We start from the raw sequence: 26,103 nt of genomic DNA, 5'->3' as shown, positions 1-26,103 counted from the left end.
ATGACATTTCGCAAAAAGAGTAAATACAATTGATAAATTTATTTTATCCTTTGAAAAGAAAGTTACACAGATTATGAATGACATAAATTATTGTATTCATCTAGGACTTTGGATAAGAATTTAGGTGTTCATGTCCCTTTTCCTTCATTCAAAGTGTTTTACATTTATTATGTTGTAGCATCAAAAGTAATAATGGTTTAAATAATTTCTTTGCAATTTTTTTTCAAAATAAAATGACTAAATTTTAGTCACTATAGTGTGGAAATTCTAATGGACTTAAAAATTACATTGTCATAATAAAATAGAAAACGAGGGTCTATGCATTAGTTGCTATAATGGGGGTCATACTAAAGAGTGTAGACTGCATTTGGTTGTGCAACCTTAAATGCAATAAAATGTTGTAAAATTTTAAAAAGAAAACGAAACTATATACAACAAAAATGTTTTTCTTTTATTAAACATTCATATAAATTAAATAGATGTTATAATACCTTACTTAACTATTATCATGCAGGCATGAATAAGACAATAAACATTTATGTATTATTTTTTTAAAACCAGTATAAAAAACAAGCTTTTTAATTATTAAAAATGCAAGTCTTAATATGGCAAGATAACAAGCAGTTTGATAGATATTTAGATTCAATAAACATGGTAAACTCATAACTTTTATACAGACATATAATGGCTAAAAAACTATAACAGATAAAGGCTATATAGTGACGCAAAATACACAAAAATAATATATCACAAGTTTTTAATTAAAACGGTAAATACTTTTAAATAGATAAAAAAAAAATAATTTAAGTTCTTCAACAAAGTTGTCAGGTAGAAAAAAAATGCAACAAAAAAGGAATGTTGAAGTGTTCAATGTAACTTATAAATTAACTGTTTTTGAAAAGGGCAATTTTTATATTTAATATCAACAAGCATAAATTTGAACTAATTTTTGAACTGAGTATAAGTAAATGATTTTGGTTAATCATAACTATGAAACAAAGAGACTGAAGAAGGAAATACTGAATTAAAAGACAGTGAGTTGAATAATAAGTTGTAATTTTTCATATTCTATATCTATATTAGGTTTGACACATTTAAGTTATACAAAATATATTTTGAACATCAAAAAAGAGAATTTATTAAATGTATTCTCTAATAAAACTAAAAATGTACAAAGAATATGGCACAACTAAAGATACTACAGAAAAGAATAGCTAGTGGGTGAAAATAAATTTTTTGTTGTTTCTATGTTTTTCATAAATGCTAAAGTATATCGACAGGGTTAGTAAATTGCAAAAAATATTTATGTGAAAAAAAACCTGAAAAATACTTCAAGATTACTTCATACAATCAAATGAAGATAAATTAATTTTGTTATTACAGATATGTGTAATTTGTTTCCATACCAGCTGTTATTTTAGTTTAATATGTAAAATATTTAAAAAGAATCATAAGTTTCTAGCTTTGGAGTAATCGATTTGATTGTAAGAGTGCTTTTAGAAAACTTGTAAATAATTGCTATACCTTTTTTGAGAGATCTAGGACAAATTATTGAAAACAAAAAGTATACCTACTTAAAAAATTTTAAGTATTTAAAAACTGGCAAAAAATATTTAGCAAGAATTCAATCATAAATTGATCCCTATGTTAGGTATTATAGTAATTTTGATATATTAACTAAGATGAAATGAATATTTTAAGTTTTGACAATTATGTTTCGTTAAAAAGTTTTTTTTTTAATTAATAACATAATATAGTAAAAATATCCAATATCTTTTTACTTTAAATATTTTTAGTAATACCTCTTATTGTTAAAATTTAATTATGTATATAAATAGATTTCAAACTTAAGTACCCAATAAATCCATTTGAAGGAAAAATTCTTTGATTCTATAACAAAAGATAAACTATTTTAATTGCAATCTATACTTTTTCCCTTAAATTTAATATCATTTTCATGTTAACTTATTTATGAATGCCTTTAATTACATTTTAAATTAATTTTAAGAATTTGTACACACATATTTCACTTAGTATTCATTTCATTTTGCTGTTTGTGGTATATCCATAAAAATATAAATTAATTGATCGTTTAACATAAACAAAACAATTTGTTTGCTGAATAAAATGACATGTAAAAAATAGTTTGTTGATCCCTTAAAACATACAAATACAGATTAACAAGTTTTCACCAAAAAAGTAAAAATCAATGTATTTTGTTTTAAATTTTGATCATTTTATGCACACATGCTGTAGCATTGCAACCAGAAATATTTATCCAACTTATGTATCAATAATAAAACAATTATTTTTATGCATTAATAAAATAAAATTTGGGTTTTATGTCCCAAGAATTGTATGTCACATAAGGGCAAAAATGGCAAAAGGGATTTATGAAGATGGACATAATTTTTTATCTTGGTAACTAGATCCTTCTGGTATCATAGCAACATCTAATAATTTATAACGATATTGTCCTTCTTTTGCTAGAGCTTCAGGTCCACGTAATGCTCGAGCCTAGAAATAAATTAATTATCATTTTTCAATCAAATAAATTTCTTCTGAACACAAAATCAACTAAGGCAAATTAATTTCACTTTATATAAAATCTGTCAATTGGCAAAACAATTAAAACAAAATTTGATTTTATTCTATACCAGCGGTTCCACTGTGCCCGAGGTTTCTTTAGAAAGATTACAGAAGTTCTGAAAGTTAGGACTTTACTTAATTAATTATGATTTTTAAAACCTGTATTATATTTGTATTTCATCAATAAACCATTATTTCTTAAAATTCATATAAATAACTAAACTATTAAAGTAAAATTCCATTAACATTTCTTTTTGGTTTTTATTTCAATGCAAACCATAATTCAGATTGCATACTCATACACCAAAAATAAAATCTGAACTAGACTAAATGCAGATTCAGACATGTGAATTAAACTGCTTGATGAATTAAACTGCCAGCATTAACAAACAATGAAAAAAATTTGATTCTTCAATGCAACTTTTTAAATCGAAAATTAAACAAAATTCAACAATAGAGGAACACATTTCTGTAATAACCATTTCCAACTTTTATAACAGTTCTTTTTAGTTTTCATTTCAATGCAAACCATAATTCAACGGGCATACTCATACACCAAAAACAAAGTCTGAACTAGACTAAATGCAGGACTGGACCAGTGAATTAAACTGCTTGATAATTATTTAACTGATTAAAGAATTAAACTGCCAGCATTAACAAACAATGCAAATATTTGATATTCCTCACACTTTAAAAATAATTAGTCTTTTTTTTGTGGTCAATATGTTCACAATAGCTAATAAACTCAATTGATAAAAATGCAGGTCGATCATTTAGGGCCCCATGACTGAAAAAAATTAGGAAAACTGCTGCTCTAGACACTAAATAAATCTAGTGAAATTAAAGACACAAATTCGGTTTCCAGAAAAATACATTACATACATCAATTATATTCTAGGCAAACAAATATTAATTTAATAGCATCTCTATCACTCTTAATCATAAATTTAATTCATTGAAAAAAATGTGTAGAAACTAATGAAGTTAAAAGTGCCCTCTGGGTTAAAAAAAAAAAGTAACTGGATTAATTTGAGACACAGAAGAGACAGGAGATCATTGTGTATAAATTGTAAATAAAATGTTCAGTATTGTTCTATGGAATACTTATGAAATTGTGAAGAGTATTCCCTGATTTTTATTATCATGGAGGTAAGATTACAAATATACTTCTGTAGAACTTTATTTAATAAATCAAAATATTTTCAGGGTGGATATGGGTTTAAGGACACATGAATCAAACATAAACAGCATACATTACATGCTCTAGCTAAGTTGATTTAACTGTGCTCTAAACTAAGTTTGATTTTTAAAAAAACTTAATGACTAACTTAAAAGATAAAATTTTTTAGTTTTCTAGTCTTTTTTTTTCCTACTAAGGGTATTTGTCCAATTAAAATTTATTTTTATTAATTTAATGACAAATAATTTTTATATAAAAAAAAATCTATATTTAAAAAAAAAATTTTTTTTGAATACTTTTTAGGTTTACATTGAAACAAAAATTATCCTTTTAAAAGAATTCATAGATTTAAATACATTACTGAAGAAAAGAAAAAAAGTACTAAGATTTTTCTAAAAATCTAGAATCTTTAAGATCAGAAGAAAAAACTTGATGCTAAGTTACATTCTGTTTAATTACAGTTATGGTTATAATCAATTGAAAATTTAAAGTAAATAAAGCAATTATATTAATTTTAATGAGATTGAGATATTAAGTTAATTTTAATGAAATGCTATCTTTGATGCATTCATTACCAAAATTTTGGGAACATATAACATTTTAAAGAACTAATTTTAACTAAAAGAACTACATGATTATGCTTTAAAAATGTAGCCTAAATGTAAAAATTTATAGTATAATCAAATAAAAATAAACAAAATATTCAAATTTTAGTTTTGATAAAATAAATTTTTAAAAAGATTGAAAATTACACATTTTTAAGACAATCAAATAATTTATGTGATAACACATATCAGTCAATATTGAAAGACTAACACATTTAAATTCCACCCAAATTTATTACTTTTATCGCACAAATACAAAAAAAATGTACCCAGTTATTTAAGAATAAAACAATTAAATGTTTAAAAAATAGTTACTATCTTTTACCTTAATAAATGATTTGACAACATCTTCTTCAACATGGTTCATTAGTAGCTTACACCCCCAAGTAACAAGTGCCAAAGGCTGAAAATAAATAAAACAGTTCTTTACACTTAAAGCAAAATGTTATTTAATAAATCAGAGTTCAGCAGAGTAAACGAAATTATACAAAATGCAATTCAACTAAAGAGCTTTCTTACTTTATCAGCAGAGAGATACATGTATGGTGTAATAATGTGTCTACGCAAGCAGCCCTTCACTATTTTTCTTAACCTTTCCACCTCCAGGGGCTCAGCACAAGGATGATATAACATTACAACAGCTCCATGCTATATAAGTAAACCACAATACGTGTATATTTTGACCTTTTTTTATAATAACACTTTTTAGATTCTTAAATAATACAAATTCTAATTTTCAATAGATGTGACACATTCATGATTTGAGGCCATTTGTTGGAAGCCATTCTAATATTACGAAAGCCTGCTTTTTGGTAATTTTCTCCCAAAATCTCCATTTTTAGCGAAAATAAGTAAATCACAACACTTAAGTGAGAAATTTGTATCACTTTCCCATTGCATCGCCCATTTGTTTTTGGTTTGACTTTAGCAGCAGTAATCTATAATAATTTTGTAATTTTAAAATTAAATTAAAATAAACTATGTTATTTTGCAAAAAGCAGAATTTATGTTTCAATTAATTTCAGAAGTTTTTTTATTAGAATAATCTTTAGGAATATTTTGTGTTTTCTTTTTGTGGTTAATATTCTAGACCTTAAAAACACCTAGAAGAAGTTTTTATAAAATTTTCTTTTCCCAAATTTAGCTTTTATTTCAAATTTGAAGATTTTTCATTTCAAACCTGAAGTTTTTTCAAGTGCAACTAAATTAAATGAGATTTTAGTGTCGTATGTGAGAATCACTCTTACCCCTCCTTCCTGCCCTATTAGGCGCTTCTTTAATATTTAAATAGCCCTATTTTATCTTGACCCCCCATTTTTCTTGAAAGTGTAAGAAAAATTACATGATTTTTCTTTATAACATGAGCATTAATAGACACTTTTATGTATAAGAAATATAAAATTATAAGATGTTATTTAAGAAAAAAAATATATTTTAATAAAATAAGTTGAAAGAGAATTTTGCTGCCGAAAATATGAAACGTTTTTCCCAGAATTACTTATCAAAAATGAAAAAATTCTAGTTTGTCACATTTTATAATTATATAAAATACTATATACAGTCAAACCCCGCTATAGTGAACCTTCAAGGGACCGAGATTTCGGTTCACTATAACCGGGAGTTCACTATATCCGTTACGCAGGTTTAACTAATGGTTCTGTAAATCCTCCCTTTTATTACACATTATTCAAATAAATGACTGAAAAATATTATGTAGTAGCAAAAAATTTGTTATTTTTTTATTACTCCTCGTCTTGCGTACAAAAAAAATTAGTAATCTCTAGCTGATGAGCAATCCTCATCATAAGATATGGAAACACTTCCCGACTATCAGATAATTTTTCCTGAGTTTCTGTTATTCCGCTTTTTAAACCTGTCTAACCTGCCATTTTAGCGCATAAAATTAGTCTCGCTTTGCAAATTCATTGACATTTGTTTAGATATTGGGAGATTGCGGCTTCTTCTAATGCCGAACCACTTCAGTAATGCTTCTTCTACATCCATGTGATCTGCTTTTCTCAAATTTTTTTCTAGCATCTAAATTTTTTTCATGAGCAGAAATTATTAACTGCCTATTTTTTCATATGTTACAAACAGTAGATTTGAATAGTTTATATTCTCTGCAAATATCAGCTTGATTGCATCCTTTTTCAATTCATTACTGATTATGCTCATTTTATTATCAATGAAGAACGTTTCACGTTTACTGCTCACCATAGTTAAATTTAAGAAACTTGTTTGCAGGCTTTTTTGAACTGAACTGAAAAAGGAATTGAAATGAGGACCTTATCAACACATATTAGTGTCCAACCCTTTGACCAATAATGAATAAATACTCATTATCTCTGACAGAAAATGCATATGCATTTATCACCTTACAATGTACATCATCTGCCTGGGTTGGAAACATCTGCTTGGTTTGTTTAGGGATGGGAAAGTGAGATTAAAAAAACAAACAAGAAAATTCCCCTCTATAGATGGTTTTAAAAATCTGTATATGTATTTATTTTGAAGTAGAAATTTCAAAATTATTACAAAAAAATGAGGAAAAAAATCAGTCCAAGATAGAAAAAAGTTCCCTATATCCAACTTCCTCACTTTTTTGGTCCACTATATCCACAAAAAATAACATTATGCGTGTATAGCAAGGCACGGGACCGAATATTTCGTTCACTATATCCGGGAGTTCACTATAAACCGTGTTCACTATAGCGGGGTTTGACTGTATTATATCCCAAAAAAGTTATAAAAGCAATTAACTAAGTGTCGCTGTCTGGAAAATGATGTCAAGTCTGTTACCATACATATATTTACATTTTTTAATCAACACAATAGGAATTTATGAATGGTTATAGTTCTCTTTGGTAACAGACATGACAAGCTTATTAAGCGTTTAAAAAAATGACATTATTGATAAGGTTTTCTTCATAATAATTTGAAGGGAAAACATTAAAATAATATAGAAAAATTATATATGTTGAATTATTCTTCAAATTAATATATTCTTAAGATGCAATCTTTTTTTCTTCTTTCATCAATTTCCAACTGACACTAAATTATGAAAATAAATGAAATACGACATGCTCAGAGAAAGCGCGTGTCAAATGACACCTTGAAAAAAATCAGTTTCCCAGATTTTAAAATGTAGTATGATAAGGAAACATTCATTTATTACCTCAAGTTTCAAAAATAAAGAGGATTAAAATATTTTATAAACAGCTTTCTCAAGTTTCTATACATTTTTAAAATGTCTTAAAGTTAAAAAAAAAAAACCTCATTTAACACATTTTTTAAACTATCCAAGATATGGATGACCAGTGTCTCCATTCTGGCCGGCAACAATTTATTTGGCTTATGTTTTTTCAGTGTAAATCTAACACAATTAATTATTTCAGAAGAAAAATCACGACTGATATACATAATAAAATTGAAAAATTTAATAGTGTGAAATAATTTATATGAAATTCATTCTAAGAACTAATAGTAAGTGACACTTTCATGCCATAGATATCTTACTTGCTATAAATTTCTATATATTAGTATTACTTACTAAAATACAAGTCTAATAAATAATTTCTGGCATCTCTTACATCTTTTTAATGTTAGTAGAAATAAAATTATCTTTTGTCATCTAAATATTTTTGTAAAAAAACAATTAAACGAAATTTACGATAATAAATCAGACTTTAATAATTTGTGGTAGCCAGTGGAATGACTTTTAGATTTTAGAATTAAATGAAATTTTAAAAAATTTAGCGTTAAAAAAAACTGGGATAGACAGTTATTTATGAGTGCATACTTGGAGTGATCTATAAGTAGGAATATACTCAACTGCCCCATTCTGTCTAATGTCAAAAATAAAAAATAGGTCAAATGTTGAGAAGGAAAGCATCCTTTTTGCTTCAGTTGAACTAATCTATTGAACTAATCTAATGAATATCTATTCTTTAAAAATTTTATAAAAATAAACAAAAGAAAAATTTCTTTGAGTGTGTGATTTCTCTTCAGTACAATATAAATAAGTTATTACGAACAAATTACTTTGTCTAAAAATAAAATATACCTCTAAATTATGCAACCATCGCTGAAGAGGAACATATATGTATTCACCATAGACTGGCCACAGGGGTCTATGATTTCCACTATAAATCAGAACACAATTTAAAAACACTTTTAATGAGAAATTTTCAGTAACTTTAGAAAAATTAAAACGATCAAATGTACTTAAATATTCATTTTATTCAACTGCATTCGCTCATCTTCTATATTTTTATAAAAAAATTATGATTAGAATGATAAAAATATAACAGTGAATATAAAGAAGGATTAACAATTAAATAAAGGCAAAAACATCAATTAAAAAGTAAAATAATCTGAAGAGCCATAAAAATAGAACATTTCAAAATCAGCTCCATTCTGTCTGTTCTATTTTACTCATTTCTTGTGGTTTTGTTGATTAATATATTATATCATCCTGTTAAATGTGTAATTATTGTTCTGCACAATAAAGTTGCAGAGATTAAAATAGTTGTTTTGATTTTAATTTGACAAATAAGGTGTTCAGATTAAATATTTGCTTAACATAGCAAAATTATGGTGAATCTGGAAAGAAAAACAAAAGTAATTGTTTAGAATTTAGAACAAGATATTTTTTCTTAAGGTCACTAATCACATTAAAATTAATCAAATATTTTCTTAAATAATAGGAAATTAATAGTATGAGTAAAAAAAAGTGTGAAGTTAATATTTCATTTCTAACAAAAACACCTTAAAAGTTTATTACTTGGAAGCTATTACATTGATTTAGTTTTTAATAACCCTGAATCATAACTACAATCAAACAAGCATAAAAGTAAAGTTCTGTTACTTGCAATTGAACACATAAAACAATCTACCTACAAACTGTATGACAAAAACATAGTCAAAAGCTATTCCTAATGGAGAAACAGATTAATTGGGATTTTATGACTTTAACAGAGTTTTATTTGCTCAATGATCTTACTGAGCAAATATTTGCTGATGAAATTATAACCAGAAAAGAATCAGAGTAAGAAAATAGTCTATATAGGCACTGTTAAATTTTTATAAAACCTTACAACTAATAAAAAAGTTGCTTTCTTGCAAGAAAATAAAATTACTTAATCCATTTGTATTTTTTTTAATAATATTTTAATTAAAATGTTTCACTATTTTTGAATTCAACTAAACATTAAAAATTAATAAGCTTATTTCCATCATATAAATTAGATCTAATTTACTGATAAAATAGTATATAAATAAGTACATGGTCATGTTAATAAAATTTCATAATAAAGAAAATTTCCAATTTTTAATTACTTAATATTATTTAAAATTAATAAAAATTCAGAAACAACACAGTGAGTAGAATAGATTTTGAATCACTTTTGCACTATTTAGGGTTAGTCCCCCAGTTCAACAAATCAAGTTTTTGAAACTTTAGATTTCCCAAGTTCATGATAGACCACTTTTCTGTGGAAAAAAGCAAAATTTTGCAGAAAAGCGTCATACTTTGATTCTTCCTCTTCTTGGGTCATTGCTTAAGCATAATGACCTTTTCCTGTAAAAGGTAGAATATCTCAGTTTCTATCAAGGAGTGGAAAAAATTTTCTTTTGATGTAGAGCAATATGAAGAGGAAAATATTTATGCATTGATTATAAGGTCAGTTAACTTTGAAAGAAAAAAATCTTATGATCTCATAAGCTTAAATAACAAAATTAACATCCAAAATGATAACAATGGGTTTTTTTCTGTATCCCAGAGTCAAAGGGGCAAATATGTAAAATAGTGTAAATAAAAAATAAATAAATAAAAATATGTATATGAGAAAATTTATAATTACGAAGTTCTAAACTTACTAAGTAGGAATAGACACACCATATTCAATCTTTTCATTCATACAGACATGTTTTGACTGAAAAATTAAATTGATATCAATTTTGTAAAATAAAATTATAACACTGATAAAATAAATAAAAGATACAAATTCTTCAGATAAATTTTAAAACATTTAAAAACAAATGATTACATATAAATTCTAATTGAAAATATCTACGTCATACAAAATTTATTTTGTTATCATATACGTACAAAAAATTATAGTTAACTAGTAACGAGTTAACTATAGTAACTAATTATAGTAAGTAAAAATTTATAGTAACTAGTTTTATTTTATAAGTAACTGATTGATATTTAAAAGTAACAGAAAGGGATTGTTATAAATTTTGGGTTAAAATACACCACATTAAAAAACCATTTATATGTGTTTTTAAATGAATTCAAATATATTTTCCCATTTAAGCTTCATAACTAATAAAGAGGAAAAAATACAATCAAAGTTTTTAAAAGTGCTAATAAATAAGCAGTAAGACTGTGTAAAAAAGTGAAATGTAAGACTATGTATTAAAGTGAAATGAGATTCTAAATACTCAAAATAAAATAATACATATTTTAAATCCTAATTCAGAAGATCTGAATGTTATTGGCAGATTGAGACAGACTGTTGCAGATGCGTTTGTAGCTCTTTAGACGGAGGCTGAAAAAAAATGGGCCTAAGCATCAACGAAATGAACACAAAATTACAAAATTTATGATTGTGACTGATCAAGAGTCTGATAGTGCACCACTGGAGGTGAATTGTCACAACTTTGAGAAAGTCACCAATTTGAATTCCTTAGAACAAGTGCGACTAACAAAAATGAATAGAATGTTGAAACTGATCACAGATGGTACAAACAGATGATACTCCTGTTTAAGAAACGAACTAAAATAAGTATGTATAAACCACTAATCCCACCGGTAGTCCTTTATATGGCAGCAGAAACTAAACATTGAGTAAACATATCCAACATATATTTTAATGAAATATGTTAATTAAATTTTTTAATTAATAAATTTGATTAATTTAATTTTAATTAATTAATTAAATTTAATAAATTTAATTTTAATCAAGATTGATAAAATTCACTGTTACATGACCACCCTGAAAACACTTTTAATGCTTGTTTAACAGCATAAGAGCTAAATGCAGATATAATGTGACAAACACAAATGATATTTTATGTTGAAGAATTAAAATTAGCATTCCAGGTAACAAAATCAAATTATGTTACAATTGAAACTGAAATAAAATAGAAAAATAAAATTAGCACAATAAAAGACAAATGTTACAAGGGTGCCTTGAAGTCAAGAAACCTGAAGGAAAGTGAGCAACATTTTTTTTTTTTAATACAATACAAATAGAATTTGCCTGATTAATTTATTAACTAGACAAAAAGTAGCACATTTCAAATATAATATTCCATCATGTAAATATAAATCTGTTTTTAAACTAAATTAGGTATATCTCTTTATTTAAAATAAAACAAAAAAGAATCATATCTTTAAAGACACTATAATGGCATTAGATTACTTTATTGATTTTAGTAGTTTAGTTAATTAAAAGTTTACTAAAATCAATAAAGTAAATTTATCATGATTAATTTGTTATAAAAGGGTTAGTAAAGGCATAAAATGATTCAATTGCTTCATATCTATCTTCAAATGTCTAGAGAGTACAACATAATAATTTAATTAAGGTATAGACTTTTATTTTATAACAATGATTTAAGTACCCAAAACAAACAACCCTAACTTGATAAAAAAAAAAAATTTCTAATCGAATCGTTAAAAATATATATGAAGTTTAACTAATTTATTTATATTTATTTTTTTGGAAAAGAATTTTTGCCAATTTTCTTTTTAACTTTAAATATTATCCTAAATCTAAAAGGAGCCTAAAACATGAACTGATATTATTAAATTAAATAATCATGTAGAAAAGTAAAAAAATACTGAAAATATGTAGTTCCTCTTACTTCTAAAAATCAGAAAGTGAATAACAAATTCTATAAAAATATTTATAAAAGTTATAGAAAATAAAAACATATTTAAAAATTTTTTTTGAAACTTAACAAACATACTCTACCTTAAGAATCATTACCTAAAATTATAAATTTTTTGAACAAAGTATATAAAAACAGCAATACATTTCAATAATAACAGATTATTATTACAGATTATCATATGTCATTGCATTATTATTAATTAGAAAGTAATAACATTATCTGAATACTAGCAAACAGTTTAATACACAAATATATAATTAACATTTATGCTAGTAGTCACAGTTTTAATCAAACTATTAAATTTTTGCTTGCCTTGCAACAGATAATAAACTATCAATTAGTCATTTTTTTTAAATAAAATGCCAGTACATTCAAAGTTTTAAGATATTTGAGTTGATGTAAGTCAATTCAATTATATACTTACAATATATTTAGATGGAATGTTGCATTCTTCAATTGGTTTCATTCCCTAAAAGTAATTAAACACAATCAAAATCATAATATGAAAAGAGTTTTTGTCCAAATGATAAATAGTTTAGAATCAAAATAAAATGTATATAAAAAATCAATTTAGAATAAAACTTACAATATTTGCTATATGTACAATGGAGTAGAAATATGATAAAAATATTATGCAATGTTAAAGTCGGTGCATGTAACCAGAATTTTAAAATAACCTTGAGTAATAGAAGAATTTAGGTGTTGTAGATATTTGTGTTTCAGTATTTTGACTCCATATATTAAAATTAAAAAAATACAAGAAGAATCAGAATGTAAGCTGTAGGAATTAACTTAAATAAAACGTATAACAATCATTTATAAAAAGATTAGTTACGGCTTGTATTAAAAGTTCTAAAATACAGCTAAGATAAAATTGAAAATTATAAAAAGATTTAAAATTAGGTCCAAAGTAACAGTTATTCAATGAATTTATATAAAAATTAAAATATGAAAAGTATACACCATTATAAATTATTTTCAAACAATAAGACTCAGTTTACAAAATTATCTTCAACAAATTTAAGCGACAATTTTATTAATAATTCAACTTACCTTAACGACAGGGAGACGATTTTTAGGGTGATAGCAAGTGTAATTTAATGGGGATCCATCCCAGTCTACAGAAAGGTTATCCTACAAATAAATATAGAGAGAGATATATACGAACTACATTTATTAATTTAATATTATTTTTAAAAAAAATTGACATAAACTTATTGTTTAGCTAAGTAAATATGCAGTATTAAATGATTAAAATAATAATTAAAATGACCAACTTAGTATCAATAGAGTGAATAAAAAATAATTTTTACAATTTCCAAAGTTTTGATTAAAATGTGTTATGTTTTCAACTAAATGTGCAACAGTAGTTTTTGTAATAGGTACTACACAAAGATTAATTATAGCCAAAAAGAAATTGGCAAAGCTACAAGATTTTAATGATAAATTATAAGTGAAAGTGGTTATTATGCACAAAGTGTTCAAATTAAATAAAAATCATAAAATACCAAAAGATTTCAGAAATACCTAATAGATTTCAGAAACTTTTAAACTCATATACAGTTTTGGGTCAAATCTTTCAAAATAACAATGAACAAAAGTATTTATTTAGTTTACATTTATAATCTCAAATAAAAACTTTAGATAAATGGATAAATCTCACAAAGGTACAGCTCATACACAATTGGGAATAAAATTAATTAAAAATTAATTTAATCAGTAATTCTAAAAGTTTACATACAGGCATAACTAAATTTGGAATATATGTGCTTAAAACAAATTATGGCCTAGCATTTGCTATTTGATAATGAAACTTAAAATTTATACCCATTACATGAGAAAGAAAAATTAAGCATTTCTAGACATAAAGAAAACAATAAGATGAAAACGTACCTTAGCATTATCACAAACATCGGATGAAATGCCCATCTTAACTCCATGCATTGAATCATGTAGACGTGACATTTGTGAGGAATCTCCAAATATTGAAACAGCTCTCTTCATAAAACCTTCTCCATCACTAAAATAAATATGCATAGTTAAATAAATTTAATAAATATATTACACGATGAAATAAATACATAAATGTTAAAAAAGACCACAACAAACTAGAAAGTTACTATTCGAAATATGTTTCGAAAAATTCATTTTTCTGTAATAATGCTAGAACTAAGAAAAATCTAAACAGCTCATTTATAAGAATTAAATTTATATAAGATTATTATTAAAAGACTGTTACCTGATTTCAATAACTGGAGAATCTTCTGATATTATTCCAATGCTGTAACTTGTAATAAAGGAGAAGAAACTAGATGTAATAATTAGTAGAATAATCATTTTTGAAAGAGATGGAGCCTACCTAAAAATATGAAATTGGATTAAAGACGCCAGTTTACAAAAAGAAGAAAAAATTGAATGTATCTTTAACAGTAATAAACATTAAGAACAACAATTAACTAGAATACCCCATATGGGGAAAAAGACAGGTTATATTTCTTATCCTCCTTTTTCTTTGCTCAGATGTATGGGAATGTGTTATGATGTTTCTCCTTATCATAATATTTTTGCATTTAGATAGTCAAAATTATATTTTAATATTTCCATGATCCTTACTTTAAGCACTAAGTTTGATGCAGTTTTGAGTTCAATATTGTTTCTCAATTTAATCAGTTTGAAAATCGAGGCAGAAACTAAACATACTTCCAGCTTCTATGACTATCTACATGCTATTGGAGAAAGCATACCTAGTGTTGCTTTGCTGGAGGTAAAAAATTTTGTTACAGGGCGCGTAGCCAGATTTTTCAACAAAAGCACCTTTTAAGCACTTAAAAATATTTTTAATCACTTTCCCCCCAAAAAAATCTTAGTTAGGATCTGTGCAGTAATTTTTTTCTTTTATTCTTTAAAGTTCTTAATTTATGAACAAATAACCAATAAAATTCAAAAACATTTTCACAAACTTCACATAATCATGATAAAAATAGATAGTTTCTGATAAATATTGCAGAAAAAATTGCAAAAATCGTGCCTTTATCGTAATTTAGTAAGACAATCGACACGGCAAAGAAAAAACCTCTTTCTAAATGATAGAAAATTAAGCACTTTTTACAACCCCCCCCCCAAAAAAAAGCACTTTTAAGGGCTTTTTAAAAATGCTAGACACCCTTAGTTATGTTCCATCTGTAGCCCATTTCAATGGCCAATAATGTCGAATATAACATTTTATGCGAAAAGCAACATCTTAGTTAACAAAAACTTTCAAACTTACTGATACACCTAAATTAAAACAGTTCATTTAATAATTTAAAAAATTTAGAATTAGGGAAACTTAACAATTTCAGAAATTTAGAGGAGATTTGTAAAATTGTGATAGTAAGTAAATAAAAATATTTAAAATCAGTTGATAATTATTTTTATTTCGTTGGTACTATTAAATATTTTGATAAAAATAACTGCATATTTAATTATTGTTATGCTCAGAAATGTCATTAAAACACATAGTTAAATTTAAAAAAATAAAATTTGAATTATGATTATAAAACACATATTTTGGTTTTGAATTACTGCATATGTTTATACAATTTAGCATGACATTAAACAAGAAGAGGGGTGTAGTCTGTGTATTGAAATGAGACACTTTGTGAAAATGAGAAGCACTGCTTCAAAAATATTGAAAAAAATTTGCCATATCAAGTATGGACAGCTGCTAATGTATATTTTTAAGTGAAATTTAATTATTTAAATTTTTAAAAATTAACAAATACATTAATAATAAGTTTTAACAAAGTAAATGATACTCAGCATGCCTGTATTTTTTAAAAATTATTAATAAAATTCAGCTTAAATCGAAATATATATTACAGTAAACTTGTAGAATTACAACATAATTTAACAGCAAAATATTTCAACATATTTATATAGCTAAATATTTCAAAATTACAACATATTAAAACAGCAAATTTATAAAAAATTAGTTTGTTAATAGTTAACTTGCTATTTATCTTCTTAGTGAATTTACTTATGTAAGTATAACAAATTAAAATATTCTTGTATTAAGTATTTGGGCTCAGGATTTATTGAATATTGGGTTACTATTTGGTTATCAATAGTGAATATTTCTCAAAACACAATTAAATAAACTTGAAAAAAATTGAACAAGATGAGAGTGGTGCATTTATTGCAATGTCTTTTTCAATTAACAATGGTGACAATTAAATTAGTTGTAATCAAAGTTACAGTTCGATAATAAAATTCAATAACATAGCTATAATAAGATAATCTTAAAAATTCTTTAATTTTCTAGTTCTTATTTGCATAACTCATCTTTGAGTTATTTATATTTAATCATTATATTATTATATTAGTTATTTATTTTATAATAATATTAAAAGAATTAATTATATTTATTTATATAATTAATTCTTTTTTTTTTTAATTTTTAGCTAGCAGAATAATTGAATGTATTAACTTTAATTTGGAAATTTATTATTATTTTTTAAATATCCTTTTAATATTAAACAAATTTAAATATTGCAGTTTATAAATTTAGTTTTGTAAAATAAGCTGATTCTGTTATTTTAAATGTTGTTCAACAAAATTATATAATTTGTAGAAACAGAACTTGTTTTTTATCATAAATTTTTAAAACTGGACCTGGATTGACCCAGTTCTTACTCGATTTTATTGTCACAATTACATAACATACATTAAAAACATATGTTTAGTTTAAAATAACTTTCCTGTAAATTAATGTAAATAATCAACACACAGCTTTTAAGCATAAATGTGAAAAAAGTTATTTAAAACTTTTAAACACACTAATAAAATACTGACAAACGAACAACTGAAAGTACTGGCGATTTCAATGACAGCAACTTTTAAGCTTATAGTGTAAACACAAGTGTTACCATTAAATAAATATTTTTTACCAAAATTCAACTAAGCAATACACCTAGAATAATCGCTCTATTAAATAAAAACCTCATCCAACTTGGTAGTTTGTTGCATTAGTTGAAAAGAAAACAAAATTATCTACAACATATGTCTCTAATTTTATGTAACTTTAATGAATATCAATGCATTTAAATCGTCATTTTTACAAATATCTTAGGTAAAAATTTGATAAAGATTATTTATTAATTTTAATTACATACAAAATAATAAAAAATGTACAAATAAATTAAAGATAGATACTACGGACAAATCTAATGGTCATACCTTTTCAGATCTTTAATGTAAAGGAATGATCATAATTCACGTGAACAATTATCGTGCCTTAAAAATAAATTCAGCTGAGCATTACACAATAGAAATATAATTCAAATTTCACAAAGGTGTAACGATAACAATTTATCTAAAGAAGTGACAGTTCTTTAGCCTAACAACACACCGACTTCGAGTTGACAACGATTTGTTTTGATGCAGAAAAATTAGAAATGTATAAGCCTTGGTTATTGTTTACCAAGGTATGAGCAGTATCACCTACACTAGCGCCAAAGCAAGGTGTATATTTTCAATCTTATTTGTAGCTAAAACATATCAAATCTTTCCACCGATTTCTATCCATTAATCTCAGACAATTTATATATTTTCATAACTTTACGAATTACAACTGGTTGAGAATTTTGAGTACTTTTCATATATCTTCCGAGAAAATGTTCTCCAATATTGGCGACTTTTATTTTTCCTGATAGGTAAAACCTGCCAAGCTCAGTAACAGCCAATCCTAGTCATTTATGTTGGTGCAGATCGGTCAGGAACATTTGATTGGCTAATATTCAGAGATAATTGCTCGTTTGTAGTTGCAAATTTAGTAGTTTCATTTTCTTTATCCCGTTTCTTTCGTTTTTCAATTTTTATTCAAAATACATTTGTACTTACAGAAAACAATAAAGGTAACAGAAATATTTGTAGGAGTGAGACCTTAAATCAATTAATCAACTAATTCCAATTTATAGATAAAATTGATATTTCTCATTCATTTTATTTCAAATTTAACATTTTATTTTTTTAAATTATGTATTTTAAGAGGAGCTAATGTTTTTTTTTATTTTTATAATATTTTAAAATGATAAATTAATAAACGAAAAAAAAAACTCTTGATTTTTTTTTAATTTTTTATTAAACTTTCCATTTTTTTTTTGTTTTTTTTTTTTTTTTTTTTTTTTGTTATGGCACTTTTCATATATTATTGCAAGCAAGGGAGCAGCGAGACCGGAATCGATCAGAGGTCACACTTTATTTTGAAGCTGGAACGCCGTTCCGGGACTTTCAATTCGAATATTACATGCTTTTATTTTATATATTTTGTTTTCTAAACTGTAAGTTGCGTAATATGTAAAAAAAAAAAATATTGTCGCTTATTTTTTCCTTCCTTTTTTTCATTCATATTTCTTTCTTTTTGCTTCCTTTCTTTTTTTTTCTTTCTTTTTCGCAAACATCAGCATTTTTTTAAATCCCATTCACAAAGTATTTTAATTTTTTGCTTTCCATGCATAGTTCGAACTACACTAATGGTTGTAATAGCTTGACATTCTATCGTATGATTAGAAAAGCAATAACAGGAATAACTAAAAATTACATATGAATAGAAATATTTCTCAAAAACTTTATTTAAGCGAAGAATAATATTAAAATATAGATACACAGGATGTTCCGTAACTTGCCATTACTATATACTTTTTGAATCCTTCCCCAAAATGAAGAAAAGAAATCGTATACACATTAAGGGATACAATTAATATTTAAAAACGCTAAAGAAAAGCTACGAACGGTATTGAAATTTATTGAATCAACAGTTCAGAAGTCAGTACTGAAAATATCAGAATCCGTTTGATTGTTTGAGAAATATGGAGGAGTTTATAATAAAGACAGTTCAGCTCCTCTCTGTTTACCAGGTCAATCAAACAGGTTTTGATGTTTTCTGTCCCTTTTCGTCTGTTGCGATTCGTTAAGATTCCGATACCGTTAATGTTCTTTTCATTGCTTGAATATTGATTTAGCATCTAATGTTGTAGGGTAAAAGGAGGAAATTTTGCTACTGGTCAATGGCCAGTTATAGTTTTATTCTTTTAACAGTGTCAAATTTTCAATAAATTGGAAATTTTTAACGATTAAAAAATCTGTTGATATTGATAATGTTGATATTTCTTTAAAAGCATTTCTCAATATATATTTGATAATCATTATAATTTTCATTTCTAAAATGAAGAAATCTTGTTAAAAACTTTCGCGAAATTAAATAATTTGCAGAAGATTACAAAATATTCATTATAACTTCATAACTGAAAAAAAAGTAATAATAAAATGCGCATGGAGTACATTTTCCATGAAAATAGTGGAAATCAGGTGGCGATTGACAAATAATGTTTTCATCAACATTTGTTTTATTAAGTCTCTCTTGGCCGGTGTTAACCGTTAACTTTGCCCTATAATTAACAGATATACTTTTTCGAATTTTTTTAGAAGGATTCTAAAAGTATATTTTAAGGTTGGTCAGCATGGTACACCCTGTATGTTTAATTACGTGAAAGAATTATATTACATCTATAGAATTTAATTTATCTCTAATGTTCTTCCTACTACTATACAGATGGGAGAGAACAGAATATAAACGTTTATTTCTCCTTCCTTTCCCACTGAAGGAAAAATGCGATTTGGGTAAAAATATTTTAGCCCTACAACACTTATTGCAATATAAAAGAAGAAAAATCTATTACGCATAAAATGAAAATAATTTCTGAAAATTAATTATTTTTGTTGATATTAAATATCAGTTTTGTAATGCAGTATTGCTTAGCTTTAATTATTTCATAATGTCATGCCTCTTTTCAAAATCAAATAGTGTGTAATTTTTTTCTTTCACTGCTTAGTGAATTTTCTTTTTTTAAACCATCCATCAATAACATATCATTCGTTAAAATCCACAATCCAGGGTCACCAAAAGAAAGAAAAAAGTTAAAAATAGGTACAAAAAATAGGCGTATGGCTATTACTGGTTGTACTCTAAAGATCACCTTAAATGCTTTTTTTTATAGATTATTTGTCAAAAATAAAGGCAAATATACAAACACATTTAAAAGCCGCTAATTATTATTTAAGAAAAGGGGGAAAAACAGCTATCGAAATCTGGCAAAATACATGAATGGAATGTGGGGAGGAAAACCCTGAAATCTGCTTGATTGCGGAAGAATATAGAGAGAAGTGAAAGAGGAATATCAGAAAAATCGTCAAGCTTCAGTCAGCAATCAAGCAGGTTTTCGTGTTCTGTGTCTCCTGTCCATAACAATATTTTGTATCATTCAGTAGCATTTTTGTGGCTTTCATTTTCTTATTTATTTTTCGATTAAATATTAATTTGTGATCTTAAGTGTGTATATTTTTTACTAGGATCCCTTAAATACAAGAATAAATACCACCCTTAAATACAAGATTAAGGGTGGTTTTTACTGCACACCCTGCATTACACATATGCACATTCTTTGTACTTCTTCTAATTATTAATAAGCTTTTTGTAACTATGGAATGTAGTTTCTAAAGATTGAGGTCTGTTGTTTACTATTTTAAGTGTATGGTTTAAATATATGTTTTAAATATCTATTTTAAACAACACCCTGACGTGCAATATGCTTAAAATATTCTTATTGTGCAATATGTCGTAGATGAATTTTTATTCTGGACGCAGCTCAAAATTACGCGCTTAAGAAAGTGGACATGGCATTTAATTCCGTTTTTCAAACTTCCCTTACAAAAATTGTTCTTTTTCTTCTTTTTTTTTAAGAATAAAATAATCAATGCATATAAATTCATAATGTTTGCCGAATCGCTTAGAGACATTTTTTTAAATAAAACTTTTTTGAGTAGCCGTTAAGACTCAATTTTTTTTTTTTACTAGGTTGTCACAGGTCCTAAAAATTTATAATAGCAGTATTAAATTGACGCTGTACGAATTTTATTTTACTTCATAACCGCAGTTAAACAAACGCGCCAATTTTAAGTTTACGACTACCGATGTTCAACTCCGTAGCCTTCAAATTTTGAACCCAATTTAGAAGGCAAGGGAACTCGCGATTCAAGTATTGGGATCAAATTTGCTTTCGCGGAGAATTTTTTTGGTGTAACTAATCTGCAGTTGAGTTACACGAAGAGGAAAACCACAAAATCTCCCACGGTTAGTTTGATGGCAAGGGGACTCTAAGCCATTATCCGTCTATCACTGAGCATATTTTACGTCAGCTCTATGGTCAATGCGAACCGGGTGCGGAATTCGTATCGACCTGCATTCACTGGAACTCGAACCCCGGTAACTTCATCAGGAGGTGAGCACTCTATTCCCTGAACCACTACAGCTTACATTAACAATTTTTAAAGCCACTTTATTCTTTAATATTCTGAACACAAAAAGGTGCCTGAGAATTTGCATCTGTAATATTCCTAACCACCCCTACCACGAAGTCTGGGCCCCGTAATGATAACTTTGCCTCATAATGATAATGGTTAGCGTTCAGAAAAAGTAAGGAAAACTAAGTATAGTCTGTCTATGGAAAGAACTCCCCTCCTCAAACGTCTGGAGCAGTGGCTGTGACTATGGTTGCGAGGTTTGACTAGTTCAAGTAAGGTGTTGGGACAATATTTGAGTCAATTTTTCGCTCGGGGTGGCGAAAAAAAGGGAATCAGGGGAGGTAAAAGCTACCCTTTACGATTCCTTGTTTCCATGGCAGCAGAGAGCCTTAGACTTTGTGGCGTGGGAAGTTCTTTGTATAGATAATAAAATATACGAGATTCCATGCTTGGTTGTTAAATTTGAGTTGAACATTGAAAGGGAGGGAGCGTTTTGAGCTAATTCCATTTTCTTAAAAGCGCATTTCGATTTTTGACCAGAATTAAAAGTTCACCGAAAATTTTAACATATTCTTTATGTGTACTGTACTAAAAATCTTTCCAGTTTAAACCAGAATTATTAGTTTAGTTATATATTGAGTTTTTTTTAAATTTTTATTTCATCTGCAAAATTTGTTAATACGCACTTCAAAAAATAATATATTTTGCGATTTCATAGTTTCAATGTAGATTGTTAGTTTTAAAAATTTTATGAGTTTTGTCTGAATTTTCATACTTTTAAGATTGAACTTAAGTTAACTTTTAACGAATTAAAAATTGCAACAGTGTTTGCTCTTAGTGAGTTATCTTAAATATTTAATAAAATATTTTTGGACTATTTCGTTTTAAATTTAATTTAAATAGTGAATAAGATTGAAATTTTACTTTTTACAAGTTGTTCTTAATAATTTATTATATGGTAAAAACAAATTTTCAGTTTGAAACCCTAACAAAGAAAATTCTAGTCCAGTAAAAAACAGATAAGTACCTTCTTCGTAAGAATTGGTAAAATGTTTGGCTGGATGGGGATTGTATATATGGGAAGTGGAGAGATGTAAATAATGCTGTCTAGACAAATATAGCATTTTTTCAGGTGAATTTCCTTCATGCCGAATCAAATAAGGACAAGTTCCAAACGATAGAACCAACAGATAAGATGTTATAAATGTTTTATGTACAAAAATCAAAGTGTTTGACTTGTACCTATTTGCGTTTATGACTTTATCTTGACAAATGAAGTATTGTTTTCATTTATTTTCCCCTCTGAATCGAATAAAACCATACAGTGTAACTAATCATTCCGAAAATGAAAAAAGTTTTTATGTTTAAAAAAATACCATTTTAGAACTTATCCAGATTTTTACATTAATAGAGGATTAACTATATTCGCAGAAGTAAAATATTAAGAAAAGCACTTTTTCCAGCGAAGAAAATTAAATTTTGGGGGCATTAAATGGAAATGAAAAATTAATTTGAGAGCACTGTCCAAACCAGGATAAAATGTTGCTAATTACGTAATTAAAAATAAAAAAGTTTGAATTAGAACAATTCTATAATTCGAACTTTAATAATTTGATTTCTTATTGATTATCCAAAGATTATCCAATTTGATTATCCAAAGAGTAGTCCCAATTGAGTTTAAAGTCGTTTTCGCCCCAGAAAAAAAACTAAATTTCCCCAAGCTTAAAAATCCTATTGCCGATATTAATAGCTAGGGTATATAACAAATCTCTTGTGAGCCTGATCTTGCGTACATTAGCCGAGCTAAACGTACCCTTAAAATGTCGACTCGAACATAAAAAACAAAATGAGGATATTAAACTATTGTATATCACCCTACATAGTTAGAATTTTAATTATAGGTTTGAGTTTACTTCTTCTAAATTCATTCAACTCTGCTCTTAATCTACCGACCTTGATTTCCGGGAAACATTCCATATATTGTGGAACTTTAATAATTAAGTTAATGATCTTTCGAGTACCCCAACTTTCCCTAATATTTGGAAGTCCATTCTTATTAAACCCTTGAAAGACCTGGTATTCCGGGGTGTCCCGGGCTACTTTTAACGACCATTTGGGGATATTGAAAGGTGCATAGGTAGTTTTGATTGCAAAGGGATGAGCTGCTTGAGAGAAATGTATAGGAACTCATTAAAAATCAAAAGAAGGTTTACTATTTTCGCGCTTTATTTAGAAACATGTCTTATAAAAATTCAAAATTCTTATTTGCCCCAGATTTGTGGTTGAATCCAGTTTTCTCTGTGGTTGATCTCTGTTTGTGGTCTTACAGCATGCTTTTATTTTTGCTTCTTTTTTTCCTTATGGTGTGATCGCGTATATGTGATCACGGTAAAAAAAGATAAATGTACAATCTTAAAAGAAAAAAAAATCTGTTGAATCATAATACCTTTTACAGCATCATTGCTTTGATCTAAATTTGCTGCTGCTTTAAAGCTCTTAAATTGAAAAATGTTTCCTTCCAAGTTGTACTATAGTATCGTGTTTTCAAGTTTAAGAAGTACTTTTTTACTTAGCTGCAGCAAATGTGAAAGATATTTAATGGTTTAACCCATTTGTGCCCGCGTCCTTTTAAAATGACGTTTCCTTTTTCTCTTTTCTTAAAAAAAAAAATTAATAAATAAAATAAATAAATGGCAACACGAGTGTTGTATAAAGATTTAGTTCACGGGAACATATTAGTTCTGTTTACCAGAGCATATTAGCGTTATAAATATTTATCTTTGAATTTGAATTCAAAGAAGAGTGCTTTCTTAAAACTATAGTGGTGAGTAAAAGAAGGAAATGTTCCCTTATTTAACTGTTACAAATAAATTGATGGTTGGTATTTACTCAATACGGCAGTATCTTTCAAAACATGTAAAATACAAAGTTGTCACCCAATCAGAATTTGAGTCACAAGGTGTGCGGTATTATGGGTTTTTATTTATTTTTTCTGAGAAAAAATATACAGTTCTATATGAATACAGTTCTGCAATAAGCATTTTTTGAATGGTAGTTTAGTGTTATACGTTTGTCTGTTTTTATATTTTTTATGTCTTTTTTAACAAAACTAACGGTAAAAAATTATTTAGCTTTAACATCTACCAAACCGGGTTTTACTTGTTCGAACTGAAAGAAAATTAAATTTCAAAATATTTAAAAACAAATAAATGTGTTTGAAATCACTTATTCAAAGTCACAAGTCGCATAGTTATATTTTTTGTCTGAATTTTTGCATTTTTGGAGGAAAAAAATATATAGAAGTTCTTAAAATAAGCACTATTTCTCCTAATCTAACAAAACTACCCTTTTATTTTTTTAAACCTTTTCCTAAAAGTATAGTGCTATTGTTGTTGAATCACGCTGAATAATAAAAATCTAGTTAAGTACACACAAAAAAACCTCAAATCAGAAATTTAGCCATAAATCTAAGAGGGAGATGCCTTTTAATAGGATGGCATGCTGCAGGATTTCTAAGTATATCGTCGATGAGCTTTCTATTCTGGATACACTCGAAATGCGTGTTTATAAGAAAATAGACATAGCTCGAAATGCGTGTTTAAGAAAATGGACACAGTTCGAAATACGTGTTTATAAGAAAATGGACAGAGCTCGAAATGCATGTTTAAGAAAATGGACACAGTTTGAAATGCGTGTTTATAAGAAAACGAACATAGCTCGAAATACATGTTTAAGAAAATAGCAACAGCTGGAAATGTATCTTTTCAATGTTCGACCCAAATTTGAGAACTAAACTAGGAGAGTCATATATTTTTTTTTTTTTTTGAACGCTAAGCATAATTATAATGGGGCAAGGTCCTGGACTTCGGGGTCGAGATAGCTAAATATTACTGGTGTAACTTTTCAAACAACTCTTCGTATTCTGTACACTAAACAAAAAAGTGGTTTTAAAATATCTAAATGCATACGACGTCGATTTTATACCACTGTTATAAATGTATAGAACCCATGACAATTTGAAAATAAATCTGCTGACTATAAATGTCCTTTAAAAAGAGACTAATGAAAAAGAAAATGTGCTGAGTGATTTAAGAAAATGGACGACATTACATAGCAAATTTATTTGAAATCATTAGTTTACCTAAAAAAAAAAACATTTTCATAAGAGAAGTTTGAAAAACGGAATGGTATGCTGTGTGCCTTTTCTTAAATAGCTATGTTCATTTCTTAAACATGCATTTTGAGTTGTGTCCATTTTCTTAAACGCACATTTTAAGCTTTGTCTAAAATATAAAAAGCTTACCAATGACATAATGTACTCTCTTTTATTGAAAAATAATTATGCAAATATAACTTACAGTCTTTTTCTTCAGGAGTATAGAGGCAACGTATATGACTGCATCATTTAATAACCATAACCGTAAAGACTGCTACTGGAATCGACTGCTACTATGCGAATATAATTATGAATTCTTTTTATTTGAG

General features: G+C 26.6%; 1 protein-coding gene across 2 annotated transcripts; it reads right to left on the bottom strand.

Moving 5' to 3' along the window:
• Positions 1–430: 430 nt before the first annotated feature.
• On the bottom strand, positions 431–26,103 carry LOC107437413 (uncharacterized). 2 transcript variants are annotated; one of them, XM_071177230.1, is made up of 10 exons: positions 25,977–26,103; positions 14,519–14,638; positions 14,173–14,299; positions 13,333–13,413; positions 12,704–12,748; positions 10,252–10,307; positions 8,438–8,516; positions 4,894–5,022; positions 4,700–4,777; positions 431–2,517 (listed from the first exon to the last, which is right to left on the bottom strand). In XM_071177230.1, exons 2-10 carry the CDS (start codon positions 14,614–14,616, stop codon positions 2,392–2,394), a joined length of 819 nt encoding a protein of 272 aa, XP_071033331.1. In that variant the 5' UTR covers positions 14,617–14,638; positions 25,977–26,103; the 3' UTR covers positions 431–2,391. The 2 variants fall into 2 exon arrangements, with proteins under 2 accessions (XP_071033331.1, XP_015904899.2); XM_016049413.4 differs by lacking the exon at positions 25,977–26,103 and adding an exon at positions 17,497–17,970.

The sequence above is a fragment of the Parasteatoda tepidariorum genome, chromosome 2, assembly GCF_043381705.1.
Source record: "Parasteatoda tepidariorum isolate YZ-2023 chromosome 2, CAS_Ptep_4.0, whole genome shotgun sequence".
NCBI classification, from domain to species: domain Eukaryota; kingdom Metazoa; phylum Arthropoda; class Arachnida; order Araneae; family Theridiidae; genus Parasteatoda; species Parasteatoda tepidariorum.
Note: the sequence above shows the minus strand (reverse complement) of the source record. Positions and strands in the feature narration are given on the sequence as shown.